Source organism: Triturus cristatus, chromosome 4_1, assembly GCF_964204655.1.
Source record: "Triturus cristatus chromosome 4_1, aTriCri1.1, whole genome shotgun sequence".
NCBI classification, from domain to species: Eukaryota; Metazoa; Chordata; class Amphibia; order Caudata; family Salamandridae; genus Triturus; species Triturus cristatus.
The window spans coordinates 1,012,472,097-1,012,496,840 of record NC_140585.1 but is presented as its reverse complement, the minus strand read 5'-3'; the positions used below and the strand labels follow the sequence as shown (position 1 = coordinate 1,012,496,840).

The 24,744-nt window shown below is 44.2% G+C and overlaps 1 protein-coding gene across 1 annotated transcript; it reads left to right on the top strand.

The window, feature by feature from the left end:
* The first annotated feature begins 4,762 nt into the window (after positions 1–4,762).
* LOC146855978 (ranaspumin-like) lies at positions 4,763–24,008 on the top strand. The gene is made up of 10 exons (XM_085653929.1): positions 4,763–4,917; positions 7,941–7,990; positions 9,278–9,343; positions 10,017–10,091; positions 10,686–10,739; positions 12,505–12,570; positions 14,508–14,558; positions 19,456–19,479; positions 20,678–20,753; positions 23,795–24,008. The coding sequence occupies exons 1-9, from the start codon at positions 4,869–4,871 to the stop codon at positions 20,750–20,752; spliced, it is 510 nt and encodes a 169-aa protein (XP_085510055.1). The 5' UTR covers positions 4,763–4,868; the 3' UTR covers position 20,753; positions 23,795–24,008.
* Positions 24,009–24,744: the final 736 nt, after the last annotated feature.

Below are 24,744 nucleotides of genomic sequence, written 5' to 3'. Positions count from 1 at the left end.
ACACCGAGTCTCCTGATCTCTTGTTTCTGACGGAAACCTGGCTTTCCGCAGATTCTCAGCCTGATGTTCTATCTGCACTCCCCGACTCGTACTACATCCTTCGGGCCGATCATCCTGATGGGAAAGTTGGCGGGGGTGTGGCATTGATCATTCGGTCCATTCTTCAGTTTCAACCCCTGTCCTTCCCTCCCATACCTAAAGTTGACTTCTTAGTGGCCCGCTTGGTGAATCTCTCCGCCCCCTTCACCGTAGTTCTTGTATATCGCCCTCCTCAAACAATGCCTCACTTTCTGCCCGCTTTGCAAGAACTACTGGCCACTCTTGTGATCAATAACTCGTCAGTTCTTTTACTGGGCGATTTCAATTATTGGCCTGGTGACCCCAGGGAAGATCAGGCCTCTAAAGACTTTTCTGACACTCTTCGCTGTTTCAACTTTACTCCCCACATTCACGCCCCCACCCATGTTCATGGTCACACTCTTGACCAGATTTGGTCGGCCAGTCGGGTCATTTCTTCAACCACCATTTTTCCCTGCACTTGGTCTGACCATTCGTTCATCTCCTTCTCCATTGATTTGGCAGCCATAGACAAGCCCCCCCTGCCCAAGAACGTCTTTGCACGGAACTGGAATCGGGTGGATCTCAATATTCTTCATTCTTCTCTGGCGACCTCCTCCCCGGATTTATCGGCCCTCCCCCTCGACCATCAAGTAGACGCCATTAACACCTGGCTATCTACTTCCTGCGACCTGGTCGCTCCCCTTAGGACGGTTAAAGCCTGTCGTCTCCATGAAGCCAATAAATGGTTTTCTAGCGATCTTAAAGCCCTCAAACTGGCTCTCCGTCAGTCAGAGCATCAGTGGAGGCGCAACTACTGCCCCCTTCTGAGGGATCAATATAGGTCTCTCTTAAGCAACTACAAGAGAGCTATTCTTTGGGCCAAATTAGAATATTTCTCTGGCAAAATCTTATCAGCGGCTAATAAATCTAAGGAGATTTTCTCTATCGTCCATAATCTGGCCGCATCCGATAGAGTCAATCTCAATCCTATCCCTTCCCAAGCCCTCTGTCTTTCCCTTAATGACTATTTTTTTTAGAAGATTGTCAATATCAAACGGAACATCTCCCCACCATCTTCCCCCCTTCCTCCTTTTTCTGTCCCCCCTTTGTTTTCATCTCTTACTCACTTCCCCCCTATTTCGTAAGAATCCTTTCTTGCTTTGCTTAGTAAGGTCAAGTCCGACTCCCCTGCTGATTGTGGACCGGTCCGCATCTTAAGGGAGCTGTTTGCTGGCTGCCCCGATCCCCCCTTGTCCCTCCTTAACTCATCTATCTCTCAGGGAACAGTTCCACCCCAATTTAAATCGGCCATTGTCATCCCTATTTTAAAAAAACCTGGTTCTGATCCAACCCTCCCTGTCAATTTTAGGCCCATCTCTTTGCTTCCTTATTTAGGCAAGATCCTAGAGAGCCATATCACTTCCTGCCTGTCGACCTACATTGAGGACAACCGTCTTTTGGCTTCCCATCAAGCGGGCTTCCGCCCAGTTCACTCGACCGAAACGGTTGTCCTCTCTGTCCTGGACGAGCTAAAGAGCAAGGCGGACTCCAACTGTCCGCAAGCCCTGGTGCTTCTTGATTTGTCTGCTGCCTTTGACACGGTCGACCATTCCATCCTTCTCGATGCCAGGACAGCGGGCATCCAGGGCACCGCTCTCTCTTGGCTCGCGTCATTTCTCCAAGGCCGGTCGCAGGCTGTCCGGCTCTCCGGTTTCTCTGCCCCATCTTGACCGGTGTCCTGTGGGGTCCCCCAGGGTTCTTCCCTTTCCCCTCTTCTTTTCAACCTTTACATTTATCCTCTCATTGTTCCCCTGCTTAGAATGGAGGTCTCCGTGTATAACTACGCCGACGACCTTCAGCTAATTTTTGATCTTTCTTCTTCTACTGATTCCCTTCTTAAATTTCAAACCACACTTGTTTTTATTTCTGATTGGATGAGATTAAACCACCTCAAACTTAACCTGGACAAAACTGAGCTAGTCCTGACTGGTGGTTCCTCCAGCCCCTGGACTTCTGCCTTCTGGCCTTCCAGCTTTGGTCCCCCCCCCCCGGTCCCCTCTGCCTCAGTTAGAACCCTCGGCATCAAAATCAGCCAGGACCTCTCCATGCGCCCTCAGATCAGCACCGTTGTCTCATCCTGCTTTCTGTCTCTCCGGATTATTCGTAAGATCACCCGTTTTTTTTCCCTCAACGCCCTTAAAATTATCATTTTAGCCATGGTTCTTTCCCGTCTGGACTACGGGAACTGCTTGTATGTGGGCGTTCCCGCATACGAGCTGCGGCGTCTCCAGACCATTCAGAATCAGGCTGCTCGCCTTATCCACCGGCTCCCTAAATTTCACCACACTTCTCCCCTTCTTAAGTCCCTTCACTGGCTCCCTATTCTGTACCGAACCCTTTTCAAAATGGGATGCATAGTCTTCATGGCCTGCGCCCGTATGGCCCCTCTCTTCATTAATTCGATGGTCACCCATTACCTCCCTAGCCGCAATCTCCGTTCCTCTAGCAAGGCTCTTCTTACTGTTCCCCGCTTCCGCAAGTCCAGAGCAGGTGGCACTAGGTTTTCCACTCTTGCCCCTCGCTTTTGGAACAGTCTTCCACTCGCTATTAGATCTATTACTGTTTATCTGCACTTCCGCAAGGCGCTCAAGACCCACTTGTTTGCCCAAGCATTTCCTTCTCACTGATCACCGATGTTTTCCTTTCCGTCACTTGTAATCACTCAGCGCCAGGAAACCGCTTGGTCACAGCGCGCTCTACAAATACTTTCAACTTCAACTTCTGACCTTTAGAAGACTTCTCAAGACCTGGCTCTTCGAAAAGTAGCAGCGCCCCCCTCCCCCCCCAGCGCCTTGAGACCCTCGCATGTATGTAGTGCGCTTTACAAATGCTATGATTGATTGATTGATATATTTCGATGATCGATCAAGGTCCAACGAACAATTACCTATCTTAATAGTCGTTTTTATAAATAATTAATGTTCGAACCTGTCTATCTAAGAGATGGCACATATCTGGCAATTTATATTCAATTAGTAAAGAGCTAATTTTATGATTGACTAAATATTGCTACGTTTCAATTGAAGTGCTAACTTCTTTTTAAATTAGATTTTGTATTGGGTCCTCATCACAGGTCATGCTGTCACAATCATATTTGATAATATTAAGACTATTGAATGCAGTCAGTGAGAGCAGGACCAATGCAAGTCTTCAATGACACTGTGGCATGGAATATCTTAGGTTTAAGATACTGTGAAGATGCTTTTTAAACAATGTCTCAAGTTTAAGTGCAGTCTGTTGTTTAAAGGCCAGCGATCCTTATAAGATCAAATAAATTAGCTCTGCTTTTGCAACTGTAATAGTTGGGTCGATGGCCCGACACATTTCTTGAAGAATCATTCAATTGCTATAGAAACCTTTGTCGATTTACTCAATAAACATGTTATGTGAAGATTAAAATTCAGTTTCTTGCCTACTCAAACTCCAAGTTTTTCGCATCCCATAACCTGTTCAATTATGTTGTTTTCCAATGCCCAACTAAACCGTGAGGTAGTACATCGAAAGTACATTTATTTTTCTGCTGTATATCTTAAAACTTTACAAATTATTAGAACATTTTAGCAGATTTAGCTGTTGTTGTAAACCAATTTGTGTGGAAGCTAGAATTAGAGATGTCGTCAGCATATGCTAAATAACTGGCAGGTGTACTTGCAAATTTGGCGGCATTGACGTCGTTATATTTCAATATATCCAACAAAATATAAAGTGAAAACAAAAGACATGCGGGGACAAGCCCCTGTTCTAGACTGTTGTCTTTTGGAATATTTGGTGGAAGTCGACTACTGTCTGAGAGTTTCACCTCGACCCAGGCGTCAGTGTGAAGTTCCACTAATAAGAAGCGAGCATGTTCGATTCCCCTTGACAGTAAATTAACCCATAGCTTATTACCGTCCACTCTGGAGGCAGTGGAGTAATGTTTGTAACACACGAACAGCTTCCTGTCTTTTATTGTTAGAGCCTTATTAGAATAAGTGAATATCACCAATATACCGTGGAAAGTTGAGTGAGCAATTGCCTCTGAAGCCCGTTTCATGACATTTTAAAAAGTTATTGTCCGAGGCTCACTTGGCCACAAACAGTTAAAAGATGTTTGGAAAATATGTTTCCATCAGGATCGAGAAGGGGAACTGGGCGCTAGCTCCTGGGCTTCGATGTTGGTCCGATGCATAATTCTTGTCACCCAGAGAACCTCTGTGCATAAAGCACCTGTTACCCCGAGAAGATGTGGGTATCGCTCATCTCACACTAATATCCTGTAAGCACAGCAGGCATAATGCACTGCGCCTCAGTCAGTAACATAGTTTATGCAAAATGACGGCATTTTTCTTAAAGAGTAATTAATACCCTTTCATCCGCTGACGTTCCTTTCATCTTTGTGAAGACGATTGTGGAACAGCATTAAAACATTAAAAGGAAGAGAATTCAAATGATTTTTTAATAGTACAGTGCCAGATGGAATGCCCACATCCCTGTGCCCACATTTATTTGAAAGGGAATATCAAACACAGAGATGCCAATCACTACTTTATGTCAAACGGAGAGGTTTGAAGAAAGAAAACACTTGAATGACCGTTTCGCAATCTGTGTGCCAAGAACTAAGTGAAGAAGGGCATTCCTGGTGTGGCTTGGCACTGGCGGCGGAGTCGAGAGGTCTCTTCGGGTATAAATGAAGGTGACCTCCAGGGAGGGGTCCATCAGCACTCGAACGGGGCCTGCAGCTGACGTCTTGAGAGAAGCCTCTCGCAGCCATGAAGTCCTCAGCCGTCTTCCTGCTCGTGGCCCTCGGCATCGCTGTCGGTGAGTATACCTGCTTCACCCCTGAGGAGCTCCAGAGTATATCATAACGTGTTTATAATATCTTTGTGCTCGCGCATATTTATGTACTTTGACATCTCGTCGCGTTTTGTAAGACATGACATCGAATGTGAGCCTTTGTATAGAAGGAACCTAGCCAGGAAACAAGAGTGTGGAGCAAAGGGCGAGAGCCTAGGGGTAGGATTCAAGTCCATGGACAGAGACGTGTAATGGGTGTATTCCTACGGTGTGGGGGAATTGTGTTGCTTGAAGAGAGGGGGTTCAGTTTCTTTCTGACCCACATACTTAGTCTGTGCCCGGTTACTGTACCTGTTGCATAACTGTATTACTCAAATAACCACACACTTTCCACATTCTTGTGTGGGGCCATCTGCGGGCACCTCAGCTGCAGCAAACACTGTGTTGGGAGACAAATCCAAGGGAGACACTCTCTCGAGAGAGTGTCCAAGGCAGCACATGCCAGAGGATGACGTTCAAGAGTGAGTGACCGAGCAATACGGGGCTGTGTGCTTAGACTGCCTCATATGATACCAGAGTGTTTTAGACATTGAGTGAGTTTGAAGACCTTAGATATGATCATAAAGTTTTTATCCATGAACTGGTACCACTGGTACCTCGCATCAAGGTTCGAAATGTAACTCACATAGGGGACACCTTAATTTAACCTCAATGGCTAGTTTTTGTCACCTTGACTCCAGCAAAACTATGAATATATCCATTAAGGTTCATGCATGGATGTTTCTGAAGGACGTCAGTACAGATATGATCTTTGAAGCCATGGTCTCTCTGCAGGTGTAGCAAGTCAAGTTCGCTTCCTGCCACAGATGAGTCTTCTTGGGACAAAGAATAAGAAGAACACAATTGTAGGTTAATGTTCCGATATCTTCCACCCCATTCACATGGCTCAGCGCAAGCATTAAATGTCAGACCAGAAGTTGAAATGGTTAGTAACATCACATAGTTTTACAGTTTTGCACTACATCTATATGTTGGAAAAAACCAAGTTCTCGTTTGCTTTCCCACTGCTATCAGAGGCAGTGAGCTTCACTAGAACTCTCAACACATCCATCCAGTGTGCAAGATTTGAGAAAGATCTATAGAGTACAATGGGAAATGAACCGGGTTTAAAAGTGTGCATATCAGTCCTGCCTCCACGAGTGAGTACATTTCTACTCCCATGCTGACTCGTGGACTGTACATTACTGGATGTTGTGCACCGTAAGTGCCTCACGAGGCAATCCGTTGAGTGGTGAGTGGGCTTTGGAAGCAAACAATGGTCTGTTAACTGCCCACACAAAAGGGTCACAGCACTCTACGGATGAACTCACACCTGGGTACTGGTGAGTGAACCATGGTCTGTTAACTGCCCACACAACAGGGTCAGAGCACTCTACGGATGTACTCACACGTGGGTACTGGTGAGCGAGCCATGGTCTGTTAACTGCCCACACAACAGGGTCACAGCACTCTACGGATGTACTCACACCTGGGTACTGGTGAGAGAACCATGGTCTGTTAACTGCCCACACAACAGGGTCAGAGCACTCTACGGATGTACTCACACGTGGGAACTGGTGAGCGCGCCATGGTCTGTTAACTGCCCACACAACAGGGTCAGAGCACTCTATGGATGTACTCACACGGGGGTACCGGTGAGCGAACCATGGTATGTTAACTGCCCACACAACAGGGTCACAGCACTCTACGGATGTACTCACACCTGGGCACTGGTGAGCGAACCATGGTCTGTTAACTGCCCACACAACAGGGTCAGAGCACTCTACGGAGGTACTCACACCTGGGTACTGGTGGGCGAACCATGGTCTGTTAACTGCCCACACAACAGGGTCACAGCACTCTACGGATGTACTCACACGTGGGTACCGGTGAGCGAACCATGGTATGTTAACTGCCCACACAATAGGGTCACAGCACTCTACGGATGTACTCACACCTGGGCACTGGTGAGCGAACCATGGTCTGTTAACTGCCCACACAACAGGGTCAGAGCACTCTACAGATGTACTCACACCTGGGTACTGGTGGGCGAACCATGGTCTGTTAACTGCCCACACAACAGGGTCACAGCACTCTACGGATGTACTAACACCTGGGTACTGGTGAGCGAACCATGGTCTGTTAACTACCCACACAACAGGGTCACAGCACTCTACGGATGTACTCACACCTGGGTACTGGTGAGCGAACCATGGTCTGTTAACTACCCACACAACAGGGTCACAGCACTCTACAGATGTACTCACACGTGGGTACTGGAGAGAGAGCCATGGTCTGGTAACTGCCAACACAACAGGGTCAGAGCACTCTACGGATGTACTCACACCTGGGTACTGGTGAGCGAACCATGGTCTGTTAACTACCCACACAACAGGGTCACAGCACTCTACGGATGTACTCACACGTGGGTACTAGTGAGCGCTGTTCTAAATGTGGGTACATAAATTGTAGTCTTTAATGGGAGGTGCAATCTACATCCAGTGTTCACCACTTTGCGCACTTTCCTTTGCCACCGTCGGCCCTATGGCGTAGCTAGAAAGGTTGCCGCCCGTGGCGATTTGGGTGTGCAGGGTAGGCAGACGACAACGAGGGAGGGAAAACTTACCCCTCGCCCCCCCTCCCCTGCTCCCCCCCACCCCCCAGGTACACCACTGCCTCTATTTGCCGCACTCCCCGTTGCTCAGAAACATTTCTTCTTTCCTTTATTTTTGGTGAAAAAACGTTTGAACCGCTGTTTTTGGATCCACCATACTTACAATTTATATGCGATGACAGTATTATGTGTTTGTGGTACCGAAGTGAAATATAGTTTGTTTATAATTAAAGGTCATTCTGGAATAATCTATGATCTCTTCTTACAAGTTATTGACAATTGTCTATCAATGTTTTAATTGCAGCACATTTTTCTAGTGGAAACACTGCTTGTTTGGTAACCACATATATTAAAATATGTTCTTTAATCACTGGGCATGTTTATTTTTCTTCAGCTTCTGCCGCACCTGGCCTCCCTCTTTCTGAGTGTCTCAATAAGCTTCTGGTGAGTTTATCATTAAGGGGGAGAAAGCTGGAGTCTATTGAAGGGTTTTCCTACTTGTAGCCCAAACACCCATTATTGTTAAGGCATGTCCTGTACCCTACGGCCCTGATGGTGGTAGACTAGGGTGGGGTATTTCCACCAGATTAAGTAAATTACTTCTATTCCATGTTTTCACCCTAGAAATGAAACATTACATGAATGTTTGCGTTTTTTACCATACCAAACGCAATACAGTTTGGCCTTTTACCAGATCTTTTAATCCGGTAAATGCCATCAACAGTGGGGACTGATAACTATTGCATATGTTAGAATACCAACCCCGGAACTAATTCTGATTTGTGGATTTTAACCTTCACTCATAGCCAGGGCCTCTGCCTTAAAATTCCAGTCCCGCCTCTGCAGTGGAATATCACATCGCATAAGGTTCTCGTTTTTATATCTCATTCATTGGCAGGTATGTTCCACGAGCAAGAATCTTTGAGTTTCGGCTGGTACAGTCTTTTATTGTAAGGTAGAAACACTATTGTGTCCTTCTCATTAGTGACGAGGTGTCCAAGCTGCATCCAACGGTGTCTTCCTCACGTCAGACTATAGGTCTAAACATATCAAACTTGCTTACATACAAAGAATTAAGATAATAAATCCATTACATTGTGGTTTTCATGAAAATTGAGAATGGAATGAGCCCTCCAGAATCCACAATGGACACCCTTCACAGGGGCATCATAACATCTACGGGTGTTAGTAGAGACACACCATGGCTCGTGCAGCTTCGAAAGCCTCATCCTTACACTGATAAGTATTAGATACCCTATTGATCTCAGTGTCAGAGGGGCTCTCCTCGCGGTGCCACAGACCCACAGGCGGAGGCAAACAGATGTCCACTTGGGTAGAGTTCAATGTCTATTGAGAAGGTGTCGCTACTTCTGAGAACATTGGTAATGATTCTAAGTTCACTGCATCACCTTCCCTAGGGAGGTGGGAAGCCCATGAGATTACAGGTCAGTCTGTGACAGGTGAGTTAGTGCAGCTGAACATAAAACTGAGACTCAAGAACCGAGTAGGTAAGTCAGCTTTGATGATTGAGTGCTTCTAACCTACTCATGCCACAGTATTTCTCATCAGTAGGACTAGAGTCAGATGTATCTGTATGTATAAACATTCAAATGAATGGGTGGCAGCTAGGAGGTGAAGCCTGAGGGAGCAGCATGTATTGTCCTTTCAAGTTCTCACTATTGCCAGCACAGCAGTAACACACATGGCTCACTGTCTTTCTTTCTCTCACAGGAGAAAGATCTTGGAGAATTTCTGAGAAGCGTGCAAGCTCTTGTCTGCTCATATGACACCTGCCAGGTACTGCCAAAGTATTAGTCATGCTCTGAGTATTGTGTTAGCTGCAGCTTAGGATGACGTGATGCTGTCAGTCAGCCCACTCTGTCCTTGTTCAATTCTCACCTCAAGGTATGTGAATGTTGTTTCACCGTCCCCTCCCGGAGTTCCCCTCAGTATCCAGTAAGGGACGTGCCCCTCAGAACCTGTGAGTGTTGTTGGTCTCCTCTCTCTCATTTCCCGGGTCCATCTCCCCTCAGGGTGCAATGAGGGCTTCCAAGTGTCCCATCAGTGGCGCTTTCCTGAGTGTCTCTGTGCACACCGGTGTCAGCAGGTATCAATGATCCACCAGGTATCTCTGCTGCCTCCTTGACTGCGTGCGCAGTCTCATACAAGAGTCCTGCAGGAGCACCTGGCTCGCGTTGACAGTATTTCAGCATTAGCCATTACCGTAATACCTCATGCAAGCATCATTTCCTCTGCGACATTCTCCAATTCTGGCCCTCAAGGATTTCATTATTCAAAAAGTTCAAACTTTGTGACTGAAGCTAGCATATTCTTAGTAGAAAGAAATACAGTTTTTACTTCCAAAGAATGGTTTTTGTAGTCTTGCACTTATTGTCTCTCTGTGCCCTATTGATTTGTACCAAAAGCTCCATTTAGTTTTTCTCCATGATTCTTTTTTATTTTATCTCAGGACAAGAAGGGAACAGACAATGAGTGCAGTTTGCAGGAATGGGAAGATCTGGCACAGAAAGCAAAAGAAGTGCTGGTGAGTGTGTCCTACCTTGCTCGTCTTCTATGTTTGTCTTCAAACAACCTGTCCCTTTCCAAGAATCCGAACATTTTAATGAATTCCTTTAATGTGCCCCTACTAACCGTGGGTTTGCACAATGGTGTACAATGATGCTGTTGAATGTTCGCACATACATGTTTGGACTTTTACGGTTAATATGATCATAACACGTGGTTGATTTTTCAAAAACACTTTTTCTGAACATATCTTAGTGCCAGGCTAGCCTGTAGAAAACTGTCCCAAGTTGTGGTGAGGCAGAAGCAGAGATCTAGATTGGGGTGCCACCATGCCCACTGGTATCAGAGGTTGGTGCCTGAGTGTCCCCAGCTGTTACTGGGGTTAAATACAGACTCAAGGGAGAGTCTGGCGGACAGAGTCCAAGAGTTGCACTCAGCTAACAGTGCATTCTACGCTCTGTGCACGATTAAAAATCGTATTGATCTGTAATAAACGAATGCTATTTAAAAAATTGACTTAGTAGGGAATCCTCGTAGCCTTTAGCATCTTTATTTATTTAAATTGTCTTGTGTATACTATATTTATATTGTACGTTTTTCCTTTACCTTTTAGGAAAGAGCTGGCTGCACAGTTGATGAAATTCTGCTCGGTGGGAAAAAAACTGTGGTAAGCAGTAGCAGTTTGTTTGTTTTCCCTCTTTTGCTCTCGGTAAATATGTGATGCAGAGACTTGTGAAAGTCTGTCCCAGACATGCACTCTGCATGCAAGTGTCATGTTATTGTCCCACCCAGGCACACTCTTTCACCACATGAATGATGTTAGTGTCTGGTTAACTCAGACACTGTGAGGACACTTGTGTGACAGGTTAGGCATCTCTAAGCTGATTCAAACTAAACACCTTTCAAACCAAGCTTTCTTAATCAATAGTTAACCGCAGGTGAAGTCAGATTTCGGGGACTACAGAATATAATTATCCCAGTGGTGCAAACAACGAGGCAAACCCATATTTTCACACGGTTGCTGCTTGCATCATTGTGACGTGATCAAAGTTCTAGGGAGTCCTTTTCTTTTCACAGTTTTCTTTCCGGTATCACGAGAGGACTCAGACGCAACATTGTGTGATTTGCATACAGGCATTATGCACATTTACCAGCAATTTAGATACTCATTCTTGGTGCTGAAGCCTACACAACTACATGTCTGAGAGTATTTAATACTGTGGGGGATGGTTATGTGCATTCAATGTATGAAGATGCACATGGAAGCAATAGTATAAATCAGGGCTCAAATTACGTACCAAAGATGGGTTTTCCCATGTTATAAAAATTATCTTCAGTGCTAATGAAGCCGCTAGCAACTGTACCTGTAGGATAGGATGAATATTTATATAGGATAGGATGAATATATATAAAACGCACTAAAACCAGGTGGTGTCAAGGCGCTGTAGATTGGACTCAGCTCTTCAACACAGTCCAACACCGTATCCTCGCAGGTCATGCCATGCGTCACCCCAGATGACTGACTGCTCCTTTGAGCCGGACACCATATCACAGTACACCTTACCACACTTCACAATTAAATGTGTAATCAATCAATCAGAACTTGTAAAGTGCACTAATCACCCCAAGGGGTATCCAGGTGCTTGCGTGAGGTGGAGTTACTTGAACAACCAGGTCTTGAGTTTACTCCTGAAGTCAGAGAGGGAGGTATTGGTTTGGAGGTGGATGGGGAGTTCGTTCCATGTTTTGGCTGCGAGGTGGGAGAAGGAGTGTCCTCCGGCTCGGGTATTATGGATGAGGGCGATGGTGGAGAGGGCCAGGGTGGCAGACTGCAGGTGTCTGATGGGCTGGTGGAAGGTCAGGTGGTCGTTCAGGTACTCTGGTCTAGTGCTGGGAAGGGCATGTAAGCGTGTGGGAGCAGCTTGAAGTGGCATCTCTTCCTGACAGGGAGCCACCGCAGGCTACGGTTACGGAGTCTGCATCCCCATTTTGCCATGGCGTCACACCCCATATGGTGTTGTGCTGTCCTCATACCTTGACGTCTCACAGCGTGCAGCAGGAAAGCAGAAAGAATGATAGCAGATCCATACATTGCTACGGCCCTGTGTCAAACAGGCCCCAGGTTACATAGATACATTTTTCCATGTGGTAAGTGAGCAAACACTTCTATAAGATGTTTAACCAATGCCATGTGCAAGAGAAACATAAACACTTTAGTACTTGAGTTTTCGCTTTGCAGCACAGAACAGATGAATGGACAGGAAACATTTTTGAATAATAATGGGTGAGAACTGCACATCTAATAGGATTGTACATCTTCAACTAAGCAGCAGCTATAGTTGCAAGTAAAGTATTAGTTAATATTTCCATGTGGTTTTGTGTAGATGCTTGTTATGTAAAGTCTTTCTAATATATTATAAATTCCCTTCCAGGAAGAAATAACTGCACAAGTTGGAGACCTTATTAAACAACTGCAGGGTCCTGTCAGAGACATCCTGGTAAGATCAGCTGTTTAGAATCAATGACTGTTTTGGAATGTATTTTCTCCTTATAAATACTTGAGACTATATACTGCATCTTATTGTCAACCGGTAAGCCAAGGACAGTACCATGTGAAAGTCTAGAACCAGGGAGTCTTTCTCGTGGCTCAATGGACATTCTCCATGAAGTGGCAACAACCTATAATGACTTAATGGTATTCTTTTGATTAAATCGTTATCGGTGCCTCACTCCCCCTCCCCACTTTGCATAACCAGCATTGATATTAAAATGTGACATACTGCAGTTTTGTGAGCGTAAACCAAAGTGCTCCCTACAGACCATTATGATCCCTGTGAAAGAGAGCTGTCAGGGACCCAGCCCCACCAGCGCTTGCCAGCATCTGCTACAGGAGGACAGCTGTGCCTAGCAGGCTAAGGCTTGGCAGCCAGGGAGCCATTCCTTGCACCCAGTGCCCCTGCTTCACAAGAAAGAAAATACTTTAGATCCAAAAGGTGAATGTTATCAGGCACAATGTAGATTCTCGAAGGACCTTCATTCGGGGTTTAAAAAAAACATCTGCACATTAGTATTTTACAGCATCAGCTGGGATTATTATGTATACACGTATGTATGTGTGTTGTATTTGTATAGCACATATCATATGTGTGCGTGCAATCCTACAGCTCATCTCAGTAAAATTCTGTTGACAAGTGTCTAATATTACAGTGATTTCAAAGGTAAAATGATAGTTTAAAGCGTAGAACAACCAACACAGGTCCGGGCACAGAGCTTTTCCTGTGAGTGGAAGCGTTTTACTCGAGGCCTTGGTGTGGCACACACTTCCATTTCCAGCAATAACACACAGACACAAACAGTTTTGAGAGTCAGGCTTCTGTTCGTGCTCTGGCAACAAATGAAGAGACATGAACTGAAGCAGACAGCAATCTGTCCTATTGTTTGAAAAGGGAAAAACACCCTGGTGTAGCCTCTTCTGGCATCTAGAGTCACGGGTTCAAATGCAAGAACTCTTTCCAAGGAAAGGAACTCCTCTGAGACAGTAATGGCGCCAGATTAAGAACTAATACATAAGGATCCGTAGAACAAGCGGCTGAGTGCACATCTGCAGTGCACACATCGTGCAGCACAAATGTTGTCCAAGACTGCGGAACGCACAGGCCCCGCACTGACTAACGGGCTGCATGTGTCGCAGGACGGCAGAGTGGGCAGCACAGGGGCTGCATAGCACTCCCTGCATGCGTAAGTCTCACACGTGCACCTGGGAGGAGAGGGTGTTTATTGGGCCGTTCCCTGTAAGACTATCTAAAATGACGCGTTTATATCTTTAACAAATGGTCTGGAATATCACAGATTACACCAGCACTCACGCAGTGCAAGTGTATTATTGCTGTGCATGGCAGCATCAAGGTAGGGAGGATTCATGCGGGACGCATGTCTGCTTTAGGCCCCTCCCTATGGCTGCTGCTGTCAGGCCAGGAGTAGATCCTGCCTCTTTGTGAGTCTTGGATATGTTCACGCTCCTGGGAGGTACAGTGGCTCTTACCTTTCTGCACACGTGCATGTGCTCTGGGTGTGCACACAAACATGCACTGATGCCTATTTGAAATTCAACAATTGTCAGTTGCAAATGCGAAATGTAAAATGAGGATAATATTGATAACATTGTTGTTAAAGACTTTGAAAATAAAGCTGTATTAAAATATCTTTTTAATCTGTGAACCAGTAATATTTCTTACCAAGCTAAAATGGCAAAGATAAAGAGAGTACACCTTTTTCATTTCAGTTTGGTAATCTGCTTCTAATACAAGAAGTCACATATGATGAAATTAACCATTGTAAATTATAATCGCGTGTGACATTTGTCTGCTGCTTGTTCGTTTTCTCCTTGCAGTTTATTATAAAAGTATATTTCACTAGTTTTTCAATTGTCTTTTAGGTGAAACTTGGTCTTGAAGAACCGGCATTTAAATTAGTGTGCGGTCTTCTGGTGAGTGATTCGTTTTTATGTAGCCCAAGGGTGCGTTCTGGTATTTCAGAGCCTTTTGTTATGTTGCGTTATGTTATTCAGATTTAAATAGCGCGCAGTTACCCAAAGGTGTCCTGGTGCTGGCGCTGTCCTGGTGCTGGCGCTGCCTTGGCGCTGGCGCTGTCCTGGCTCTGGCACTGGCGCTGTCCTGGTTCATTCAACCTCTTTGCAAGAGCAGAGACCAGTAGCGGTCCGTGGAGGGAGTTCGGTGGGGCAGTGAGGCGGGGCGGGGAAATGTAAACACCGGAATATGGATGAACCGAGGTAAGTACACATTTAAATAAATAAAACGAATTCCTTTGCGAGCACAGCATCGCAAAACGCGATGCAGCCCGCGCAACGAAATTCATTTTATTTATTTAAATATGTACTTACCTCGGTTCATCCATATTCCGGTGTTTACATTTCCCCACCCTGCCCCTCCCCCGCCCCGCCTCACTGCCCCACCGAACTCCCTCCACGGACCGCTACTGGCAGAGACCCACTATTTCTCTCCTCTGAGCATGTGGCTTCAGATTGTATTCTAGTAGCCTGTAACACAACAGCTTGCACTTAAACCACATTTTTAATCTTAAATCTTGTTCATTGCTTGTCTATAAAGCTATAAAGCAAAACAGCAGTGCACAATGTCCTGTGGAAACTGTGCATGATGCATTACACGCAAAATAGTTTGTTTTAAGTACCTGTAGGCATCATGCACATTTTTCTTAATAATAAACATTTACATATGCACTGTGCGCAAATCGTAAATTCCAGACCTTAGAATAATGTATAGGGCTCTGATGTCACGTTTTTCTCTTGATGATGAGCAAACTAGCATGGTGGAGTGTTCTGCCATGCAATGCTTGCCAGGTTTTACGTGGCACTCATTGTGCTGGCAAACACAGTGTGTGTTAGACCTGACAGCGTTAGGGTGGTCTTCCCCCCAACGTTTTGCCTACCCCCTCGATTTTTCTGATCTCGTATTGCTGGCTTTAGGACTCAGTGCACCTTACCACTGCTAACCTGCGCTAATGTGCTTGTGCTCTCTCTCCTAAACATGGCAATATTTGCTCATCTCCAATGACACATTTAATTTACTCATAAGTCCCTGGTAAATGCCACTAAATGTGCCCATGACCTGTAAATTAGATGTTACTAGTGGGCCTGCAGGACTCATTGTGCCAACCACTTAAGTAGCCCTCTAACCATAGCTCAGGCCTGACATTACAGAGCCTGCCTGCTCAGTTTACACTGCTATTGCGACCTAGCAAGATAAACCTCTTGCCAGGCCTAAACCTTCTCTTTTTATACATATAAGTCACCCTTAAGGTAGTCCCTGGACAATCTAGAGGACAGGGTGCAATGTATTTAAAAGGTTGGACATGTACTTTTAAGTCTTACATGCCCTGCTAGTGAAAAACTCCAAAATCAGTTTTTTACTACTGCAAGGCCTATCTCTCCTATAGAATAACATTGGAATTACCTTATTACACTTTTTAAGTGTACTTAACAATTGTGAAGAGATATACGTTTCAAGTTTGGTGGCTCTGGAATCACAACTTATGGTAGAGTCGGATTTTAAATTGCAAGTCTGAAAATGCCACTTTTAGAAAGTTGTAATTTTCTTACTTTAGCCATTCTGTACCTGCTGCGCCTGTCTCCGAATCCACGTCTGGGGTGGGTGACAGCTGGGCTTTGTGCATTCCCTAAAGACAGCCACACGTAAAGGGAGCTTAGGTGTGACTTGATGGGCCAACCACATTCTGATGGGCCATTCAGGGGCAGAATGGGAGGGAGGAGCTGGGCACAGCCTCACACTTACACCCAAAAAGGCTGTGTCCTGTCCCCACACGAAGGATTGTTCAACACCCTGTATTGAATCTGGAGCCAGGGCAGAGAAGGAGGCCCTCTATGCACTTCAAAGCCATGTCTTTGAAATCTCCCCCACTTTAAAGACTCTCCTGTACTGTTTTAAATGTTGCACCAATACTGTACACATTGTCTCTTAAGCTAAGCCTGACTGCTGCATCGCAACTACAGGTACTGTTGGGCACGAGAGTGTCACATTTTGTGCATTGAGAGTCGCATTGTGCAGGACACTGATTTTACATCCTGGAGTACTTTCTGCAAACTCTTGAACTATCTTTGAAGTAACCTTTTTGATTGTATGTTGGTTTTTCTGTAGTATTTGGTCTTGTGAAGTTTTTAGTAAAGATACCTTATTTTTCTAAAACTGGTGTGGAGTAAATCTGTGGTGTTTTCACTGTGTTACTGTGAGTGTTGGTAAAAATACTTTACACATTGCCTTTGATAGCCTAGACTGCTCAGGCTAAGCTACCTAGAGGGTGAGCAGGGGTTATCTTAACAGTGTATCCCCCTTTCCCTGACTAGAAGCAAGGGTCCCTCCTTGGACAGTGGTACCTACCCTGCCAACTAGAGACCCCCAGATCTAACACTTACCCTGACTAAGATTGTGGTTACTGCTTGGACTGGGTGTTTACCTGTGCCAATGAGAAACCCAATTTCTAATAGCGTTTACAAGTAGAGTGATGTTATTATCCTGATTAGGGCGTAAATGGGAGTTGTAGCTAAAATGGGATTTGCATGGGAGTGGAATGAGCACCCTCTCTTCTATCCCGAATGCCTCCCTTCGTTGCTGCACCACTGCTTCATTGAATTGATTTTGGGTGGGTCACAGTCATCTGTAGCAATGTAGCGTTTGAATTAACCTTGGTCATTACAGGGATCACAATAATTAGTGGCTGCCATCTCTGGAATGAAATTGTGAGTGTGTGCAGTAACAACTTTAAGCAGATGCATAAGAATTTAGATGATACTTTGGGAGTCATAACTTGTTATCAATTTCACCGCTAACATTCTACGAGTAGGCTGCAGGAGTTTAAAAACAAAGGCCCCAGTTCTTAAAATAATCGATAATTCTGGCCTCGACAGACATTGAACACCAAGCATGCACATCAACAGTAATAGTGATGACTCAATAGAATGTTCAGACAGACCATCCTCTCTCACATCATATTTAATAGCAAATGTAAAAAATCCATGTATTTCAAAACCCTTTGAAACACAAATAATGTAAACCATGATTGCGCTATTAAAAAAAAAACACAGTAAGAGGTGGCAGTAGGTCAAAACACCTTCAACATTGTCTCAGTCTCACTGACTATCATCTGCTCTGCTTTTTAGAGAATTAATTTAAAATGCCTCCTGGTTGTTGTTCTCTGACCATTTAGAGACTGTTGTTTATTGTTGACCTCTCTTGTAGGTTTTCTGAAGTGGGAAGCGGCCATTTTGACAATTTATGGAGGCAGCCATACCACTTTCTGCTACAGTACAGTCCTGTAATAATGACCAACTACAACACATTTGTTGCTAGAGCTTTATGCTGTGGTTTACTTTCTTCGGCTGGCCATTAGAAGCACACTACTTGTTCTTATGAACTGTAGTTGTGGCCGCTCCTTGTTTGCCTGTTATTACAGTGGTACACTGAGGAGTAGCACTGTAGTGAGTTTTTCCTTTTCTTCATCGCTTCTCATGCATGAAAAAGCAGAGTATTTTCTGCCAGTTTGGAATAGCATTACCAGTGCTACAGAAGAGACCCTATTGAGTAAAAAATGGAAAAGCAAGTCCGGAGATTTACTCCTTCACCTGAATGCACTTTTCCATTTTTTTCCTAATTCACAAACATTCCAAGAAGTGCACCAAGCACAGGTTTCCAGGCGCACTTCAGAGAATGCCATGCAACTTTTTAAAAAGACTCCTCTTCCCACTTTGTAGATGTCTCCTTAATGGAGACGTCTGCAATGGTTTAATGTGGTCCTCTGTGCTAATGCACCCTTTGGTGCGCGTTTCCAAAAATGGATGCAACCCTGACGCAAAGTCTTTTTGGTGTTTACAAATTCACGCTAGTGACGATTTGTGTGGCCTTGTTATGAAAAAATATTGCAACACATTTCACTGCCTTGTGTTACTTTGTGTCACGGAGGCATTCTATAGGCGTTCCCGTGTATCCACCTTTGGATTTTGCCGCAAACTCATATTCACAAAGAGATGTAGACATGGGTTTGCATCAAAATGGTGCTAATACCTGATGCTGGCTTAACAAGCGGAAATATCTTTATTTCTCTATGTTATTTGCTCTAAGCCTGTGTTTTTCATTCTGCAGGACACATATGAAGTGAACGTAGTCTCAAAAAATATTTTTTTTGTGTAGGAAGGAACAAGTACAAATACTATCCTGACCACAAAGCAGTTACCCTTGCACTATGGCGCACTGGTGTCTGCATTGTCTATATGCAGCATAAAGTGCCCCAGCGCATGGGGAGAGCAGAACTGCAGCATTTCTTTGAAGATATGGCAAGGTTCTGCCCTCTACAGGTGACGCAATGCAGCGCATCACATTTGCTTGCTGCACTGCGCCACTTCTTTGTAAATATGCTCCCTGGCTTTCTCCATGGGGAAATCATATATCCGTAAGGAGAAATCACTTCCCCAAGACCCACGCCAATTCCACTTCTCATCCTAGAAGTGGGGCTTTGCCAGCCCTGTGATGAAGCAAATCTCTGACCATTTCCGTGTTGGAAACAGGTGGGACTTCCAAGTCAAACAAGGCATTGGAATGCCACTTTCCCATCCATTGAGTGGGAATTACGAGCACAGACCATTTAAGGGTGCCAGGCATCGCTCGCGAATTCCTGGCAGGCATAAAAAAAAGGATTTTTTTTGTAAATTTACATTCACAACCGAATATACCGATGTTTAATTGTCTCCAGGATTTGTTTTTGTATTCTTGATGTTGCTCGTTTTTTTGTCTTTGAAAGACTTACTCTAAAGTCACATCTATGTTTTCTTCCCCCAGGGTGATGCTCTGCTGAAAGTAGCGGTAAGTTCAAACCAACTTTTGTCAGTATCACCCACTGTAAGGTCAGAGACTATACACAGCTATTTAATAGTGTCATTTCTTTATTTCGGAAGTGAGCAGAGTGAATAACCTCTCGCTCTTAGAACATTGTTAGGTGTGTTATGCTAAGCAGAGGGATGCCGCCCTTTCTCGAGGGGATTCATGGTATTTTGAAAAACATTCATCATTTATGTGTTGAGTTCAATGTCACTGCCACACATCCCAGGGTCAGTCTTCTGGTGCTGTTTTTCTATCAATAACTTGTGATTTAAATGAAGAATGAGGAATTCCTCCTGCATTCAGCTTTCAGGCAGCTATTAAAATGTCTAGATAACTCTTGTGATCAATGTTCCCTCTAGAGAGAGAGGCCAGAGTTTTGTCTAGTGGCAATTTTGACTCATCATAAAGTAGCACAGAGGGTTAATATGCCTGCTGCCAAGAACAGATCTGTATTTTATGTGTAGCTAAGTGGTTTAGTAAAGCCAGCTTTTACCAGCGCTTTAAAATAAAAAAAATGTATGTGAAAGAGGGGCTATAGAGTGATGAGGGTCACTTTTGCTGGGTGGTAGTGAGGGAATCCGAAGAGGAGGTTCTGGATGCCCAAAAAGATTGTCGCACCAGGCGCCACCAGCAATGAAGTCGACCCTGTACACACTTAAAGTCATACAATGGACAGAGCAGTCCCTCGTGCTGGTAGTGTCTGGAGAATCGGCTGTAGTAGGCAGGGCGCAGGTCTAGTACTGGAATGAATAAACTCTTAGGGAGAATTAGCTCTATGGAGGAATTCCATGGTACTTCTGACCAAAGCATTGCAGCATCGTTCAGTATTGAGTGCACCCCAGTCGTATAGGATTCTTCACTCAGCTATGTCTATATTTACACCTTTTTAAACTACAGAGCCGTGTTCGTAACGGTTGATACTAAATTTGGGACTTTTTTCCAGCGAGGGCATCCCTTTTCTCCTATTCATCAGTTACTGTATGTAATGTCCTAATGATTCCAGAGTTGCTGACAACAAATAGGACAGCTATAAATGACATTATTTTTTTTATCCTAAACAAGGTTAGCAATGTGTCTATGATGGACTATAATAGTTTGGCATTCTTACATTTGCGTATCTCAATTTGTTTTAATTGCACATTTTTCTTTGAAATATTCATTCCCTTTCTTTCTTTACAAGGATGCCCTTAAAAACTTGCCTGGCCTTTTAGGAGGACTTACTGGCGGCGGTGGCAGTGGTTTACTTGGAAAATAAGGTAAATATATATTTTTCTATCTAAGCTTCATGACAGATCGCGAATACGTTCGAAACAATATATTTTTGGCTAAAAAGAAATCAATGTTATAGCGAACACAGCATTGACACAGCAGGAGGTGATTCTGGCTCACAGGCCAAATGGATATTAAACATTTACTCTACTACTGTAAACGTTTTGTGTTGCAATTTTTTTCAGGATTTCGAAATTGTAAATGCAGGCATGTGCATCAGGAATGCCTGTGAATGTATATGGAAAGTGACGCCGCCCTTCCATGTTAGATTGAATCCCTGACTGCTTTAATTCATCATTCCCTGTAATTCTCCATAGACGTGTTTAATACTAGTGAATAGTCTTTCCCTTAAACTGGGGCACATTACCCCTTTATGACATGCAACCAGTATCCTTAGGCTTTCTGTAATAGGCTGCCGAGGGGATTTAGCAACCACATTGTCGCATCAGAAATGTTCTATAAAACGTATGGCCTAGAACTGAAAGGTCAACGTGAAAAACCTCCTTCATATCATATCTTGGGCCTCTAAAGTGCAGCCCTTTCTAAAGAGAAGTGGGAACTGGTGTTACCTACGTGAGACTGCCATATTTACCAGCGCTTCACAGCGATATGAATATTCTGCTGCTGCACAATACAGTGCTGTGCACCCCTCCAGGGAGCACTAGTTGGCCTCACTGCTCTTTGAAGCTCAGCTTGTTGACTCCCTCCTTTGGTTAGGTAAACTTAATCAACCCACCAGGCTGGGTGATGGTTCAAATTGCACTCAAGATATAGAACCCTGTCAAAGAGGGGTTGCATAGTTTGTGTTGCAGCGTCAAGTTGCTTGCATCAAAGGTTCAGCCCACCTAAGGATGGATGCCATGGGACCATCACTGGGAGTCTATCATTGAACTGCACCCTGGGAGAGGGTACTCTAGATGGATCTTGCCTCCTCTCAAACTGCACACTTGGATAGAACCACAAAATGTAGAACGATTCCCGGGTGGGCATTTTCAAACTCCCTTATCTGGCAGCTTGACTGAACTGAGTTCCATGGTGGGAACACAAAATACATGCTATAAATTAGAGAATGGTAATGGAAGAGCCTAAACATTCTCGATGAAGTGCTAAATCCAGAAGATAATACATCAGTGGAATTTCCATGACAATATTAGCTCTAGGTCGAGGAAATGTTATGTTTTTATTCTCCTCTGGATGTAGCACTTCTAGCAGAAGCTGTAGATGTTTTCATTGCCACTCAGATCTAAATCAGGCCCTACTTATATTGAGGTCAAGGCTAATTTATAGTAATTAGGTGTCTGAACAGGCATTAAATAGCCAGCTGTAGTTGCTCCATTCGAGCGGAGGAACGTCCCCCCCACCACCGACTGACAGTGCAGCAGGCATGACAAATATAATTTCTTTACCTTTTTATTCTTCAGTTCAGCCCACCAGAGGTGCAGCACTGGGGGGGAGGAATTGCTGCTGATTGGCAGCAGGAGGCCGTGGTAGTTGCTGCTCCAATTTAAAATGCGCATGTCACTTTGGCTGACTGTCTTGCGACGGCCAGTCTGACATGCACATTTTAAACCTCTCTAACCTGAGCTTTCTTGGACAGCTGGCTGGAGAACAGGCACCCAATGCCTCAGGGAGCGTCAAGGCAGGCCGCTACAGCCAGTCGTGGTGCTCCTTTCATGCTGGGCAATATTAGCAGCCGCACGAGAGCAGCATCAGGATTGGAGCCTTTCCACCTCTAGTAACAGGTTCTTGTTCCCTCTTGAGTCTTGGCAGCTAATTAGCCGAGCCACAGGCGCTGCTGTTAATGACTTCAAATGCCGGCCTGAAGTCGTGAAGGGAGCAGGAGCAAACGGCCTCTGGCCCATACTGTCAGTGAAGGAGTCTTTCAAGAAAAAACGCAGGTTTGAGTAATTGAGTCTATGTGTACAGTAAGTGGGTCAAACATTTGCACCACCATTTTAGAAAGCAAGCGTCCGCTACTGAGAATGTTCCGAATTGTTGGCTAGCTTAAAGTTTCCAAAGACAAGTTCTGAATACATAAGTGATACCATATGTGATTCCACCAATCACCAGGCATAGTCTCTGATACGGCCGATTTTGTAAATCAGAGGGCAGTCTGAGGGTGCAAATCTGCAGATATTTATGTGGAAACTCTTGGGACAATGTCATCTGGTCGTAATAATAATATGAAACCTTTCCTCACCTTTCTCTAATACGCAAAACATGATTTATCATATCAGACATTAAAGGGTAACCACAACTGAAATCCACTAGGCAAAAACAGCAAGAAATCAAAAGGTTCTCTTATCAGGTTTTTTGGAATTAACATGTAACCAAAACTAAAATTCCACAGAAAGTAAATGGTTGTAGGAGTGAGTTTGGATGAGAAACATATTCATATTCAAAAGCAGGAATAAATGTTAGTGGAACAAGTAGCTGTAATAAAATATACATTTTGCATGAACACTTTGATCATATTTTTATTCCATTCGTAATGTTCTCAGTCATACTGGAAAATATCACTGAAGCTTATCCCTAATGCCCATCAACTGTATCGCAGAGTCCAATTTCTATTTACTTGCACAATTCGTTCGCACGCCAAGTTGGTAAACAACAAGAAATTAAGTCCATTGAGATTTATTTTTCCTCTTTAAAGGTGTTCGAACATTTATTTGAGTGATATTTAATTTTGGATAATTTTCTAAGTTTGATCAATGTTGCTGCTCAAAAGGATTTTGTTCATAATCAACACTGTGTATGTTTCTAGAGCATTCATGTTAATTTCTTCAAAAAGGCGCTTCATACACAAACCATTCAACTCTCCACTGCTCAGTGCTGAAGAAGGCTACATCTTTACAGTTTGAGATGATCAGTGTTGACATACACAATCAGAATTTATATTATACATGTGTGCAGAATAACAAGATACAGTGAGCTTGATCATTGCTTAACAGTTCTCTTCAGGCCATGTTGATCAGGTTTTCTCCTCGGAGATGTCTTAATAATTATTCGCTTTTTGTCTCTCTTTTAGAGGATCACAGGATCTGATCTAGGTTCCTGCAGAATGATTCTACAGACATGCTAATTTCTGGTTCCTCTAAACTCCTATCCTTTCATCTGTTAAAATGCAATTGATCCCCTAAGATTTCAACTCACCAAGAAACAATGCTGACAATTCTCCTCTTATACTCTTGTTTCCATTCTATGATTGATTCCAATAAAACAACCAAAGATTGCATAATCTGTACATGTTTTTGTGTGATTTACTGTGTACAGTGTACAGTTTGGTTCTCCTTGTATACAATGTTGACGTTTTTAACCCCTTCAGTGCCACGCCCTTTCCCCCTCCTGTGCCGGGCGTTGCACTAGTGGGTGGGGTTCATGACGAGATAGTCTCGTCATGGGCACAGCACAACCGTGCTCCATGACGAGACTATCTCGTCATGGGCACTGAAGAGGCTAACAAAGGGGAAAAGAGGGGGAAGATGAAGAGCGGAAATGGAAAACATACCAATGCCAAAATCCACTCACGAAAAAGTGAGATATTATTCACAAATTTCAGGGTAAATGCCGATTGTTAGAAATGGAGGTCTCAAGTGGCAGAGGTAGGTACTCTGTCCAAATAGAGACCCTTGCTTTTAGTCAGGATAAGGGGATACACTTCTAAAATAACCGCTGCTCACCCTCTTGGTAGCTTGGGATGAGCAGTCAGGCTTATCTGAGACGCAGTGTGTAAAGCATTTGTGAACACATACAGTGATACAGTGAAAACACTACAAATGGACACCACACCAGTTTAGAAAAATAGGTAATCATATCTAAACCAAAACAAGACCAAACAACAAAAATCCACAGTACAGTAATAACAATATAACTTTCAGATAGTAGAAATAGTTCATGTTCAAAGTAAATTGCAGATATGACACTTTGCTCACAAAGTACCTTGGATGTGTCACGCAAGCAAACAAAACAGGCCACAGG

Coding starts and splice junctions, on each gene's coding strand:
- LOC146855978 (XM_085653929.1), top strand. CDS start 4,869: ATGAAGTCCTCAGCCGTCTTCCTGCTCGTGGCCCTCGGCATCGCTGTC. Junction 4,918..7,940: donor GGCCCTCGGCATCGCTGTCG/GTGAGTATACCT, acceptor ATTTTTCTTCAG/CTTCTGCCGCACCTGGCCTC. Junction 9,344..10,016: donor GCTCATATGACACCTGCCAG/GTACTGCCAAAG, acceptor ATTTTATCTCAG/GACAAGAAGGGAACAGACAA.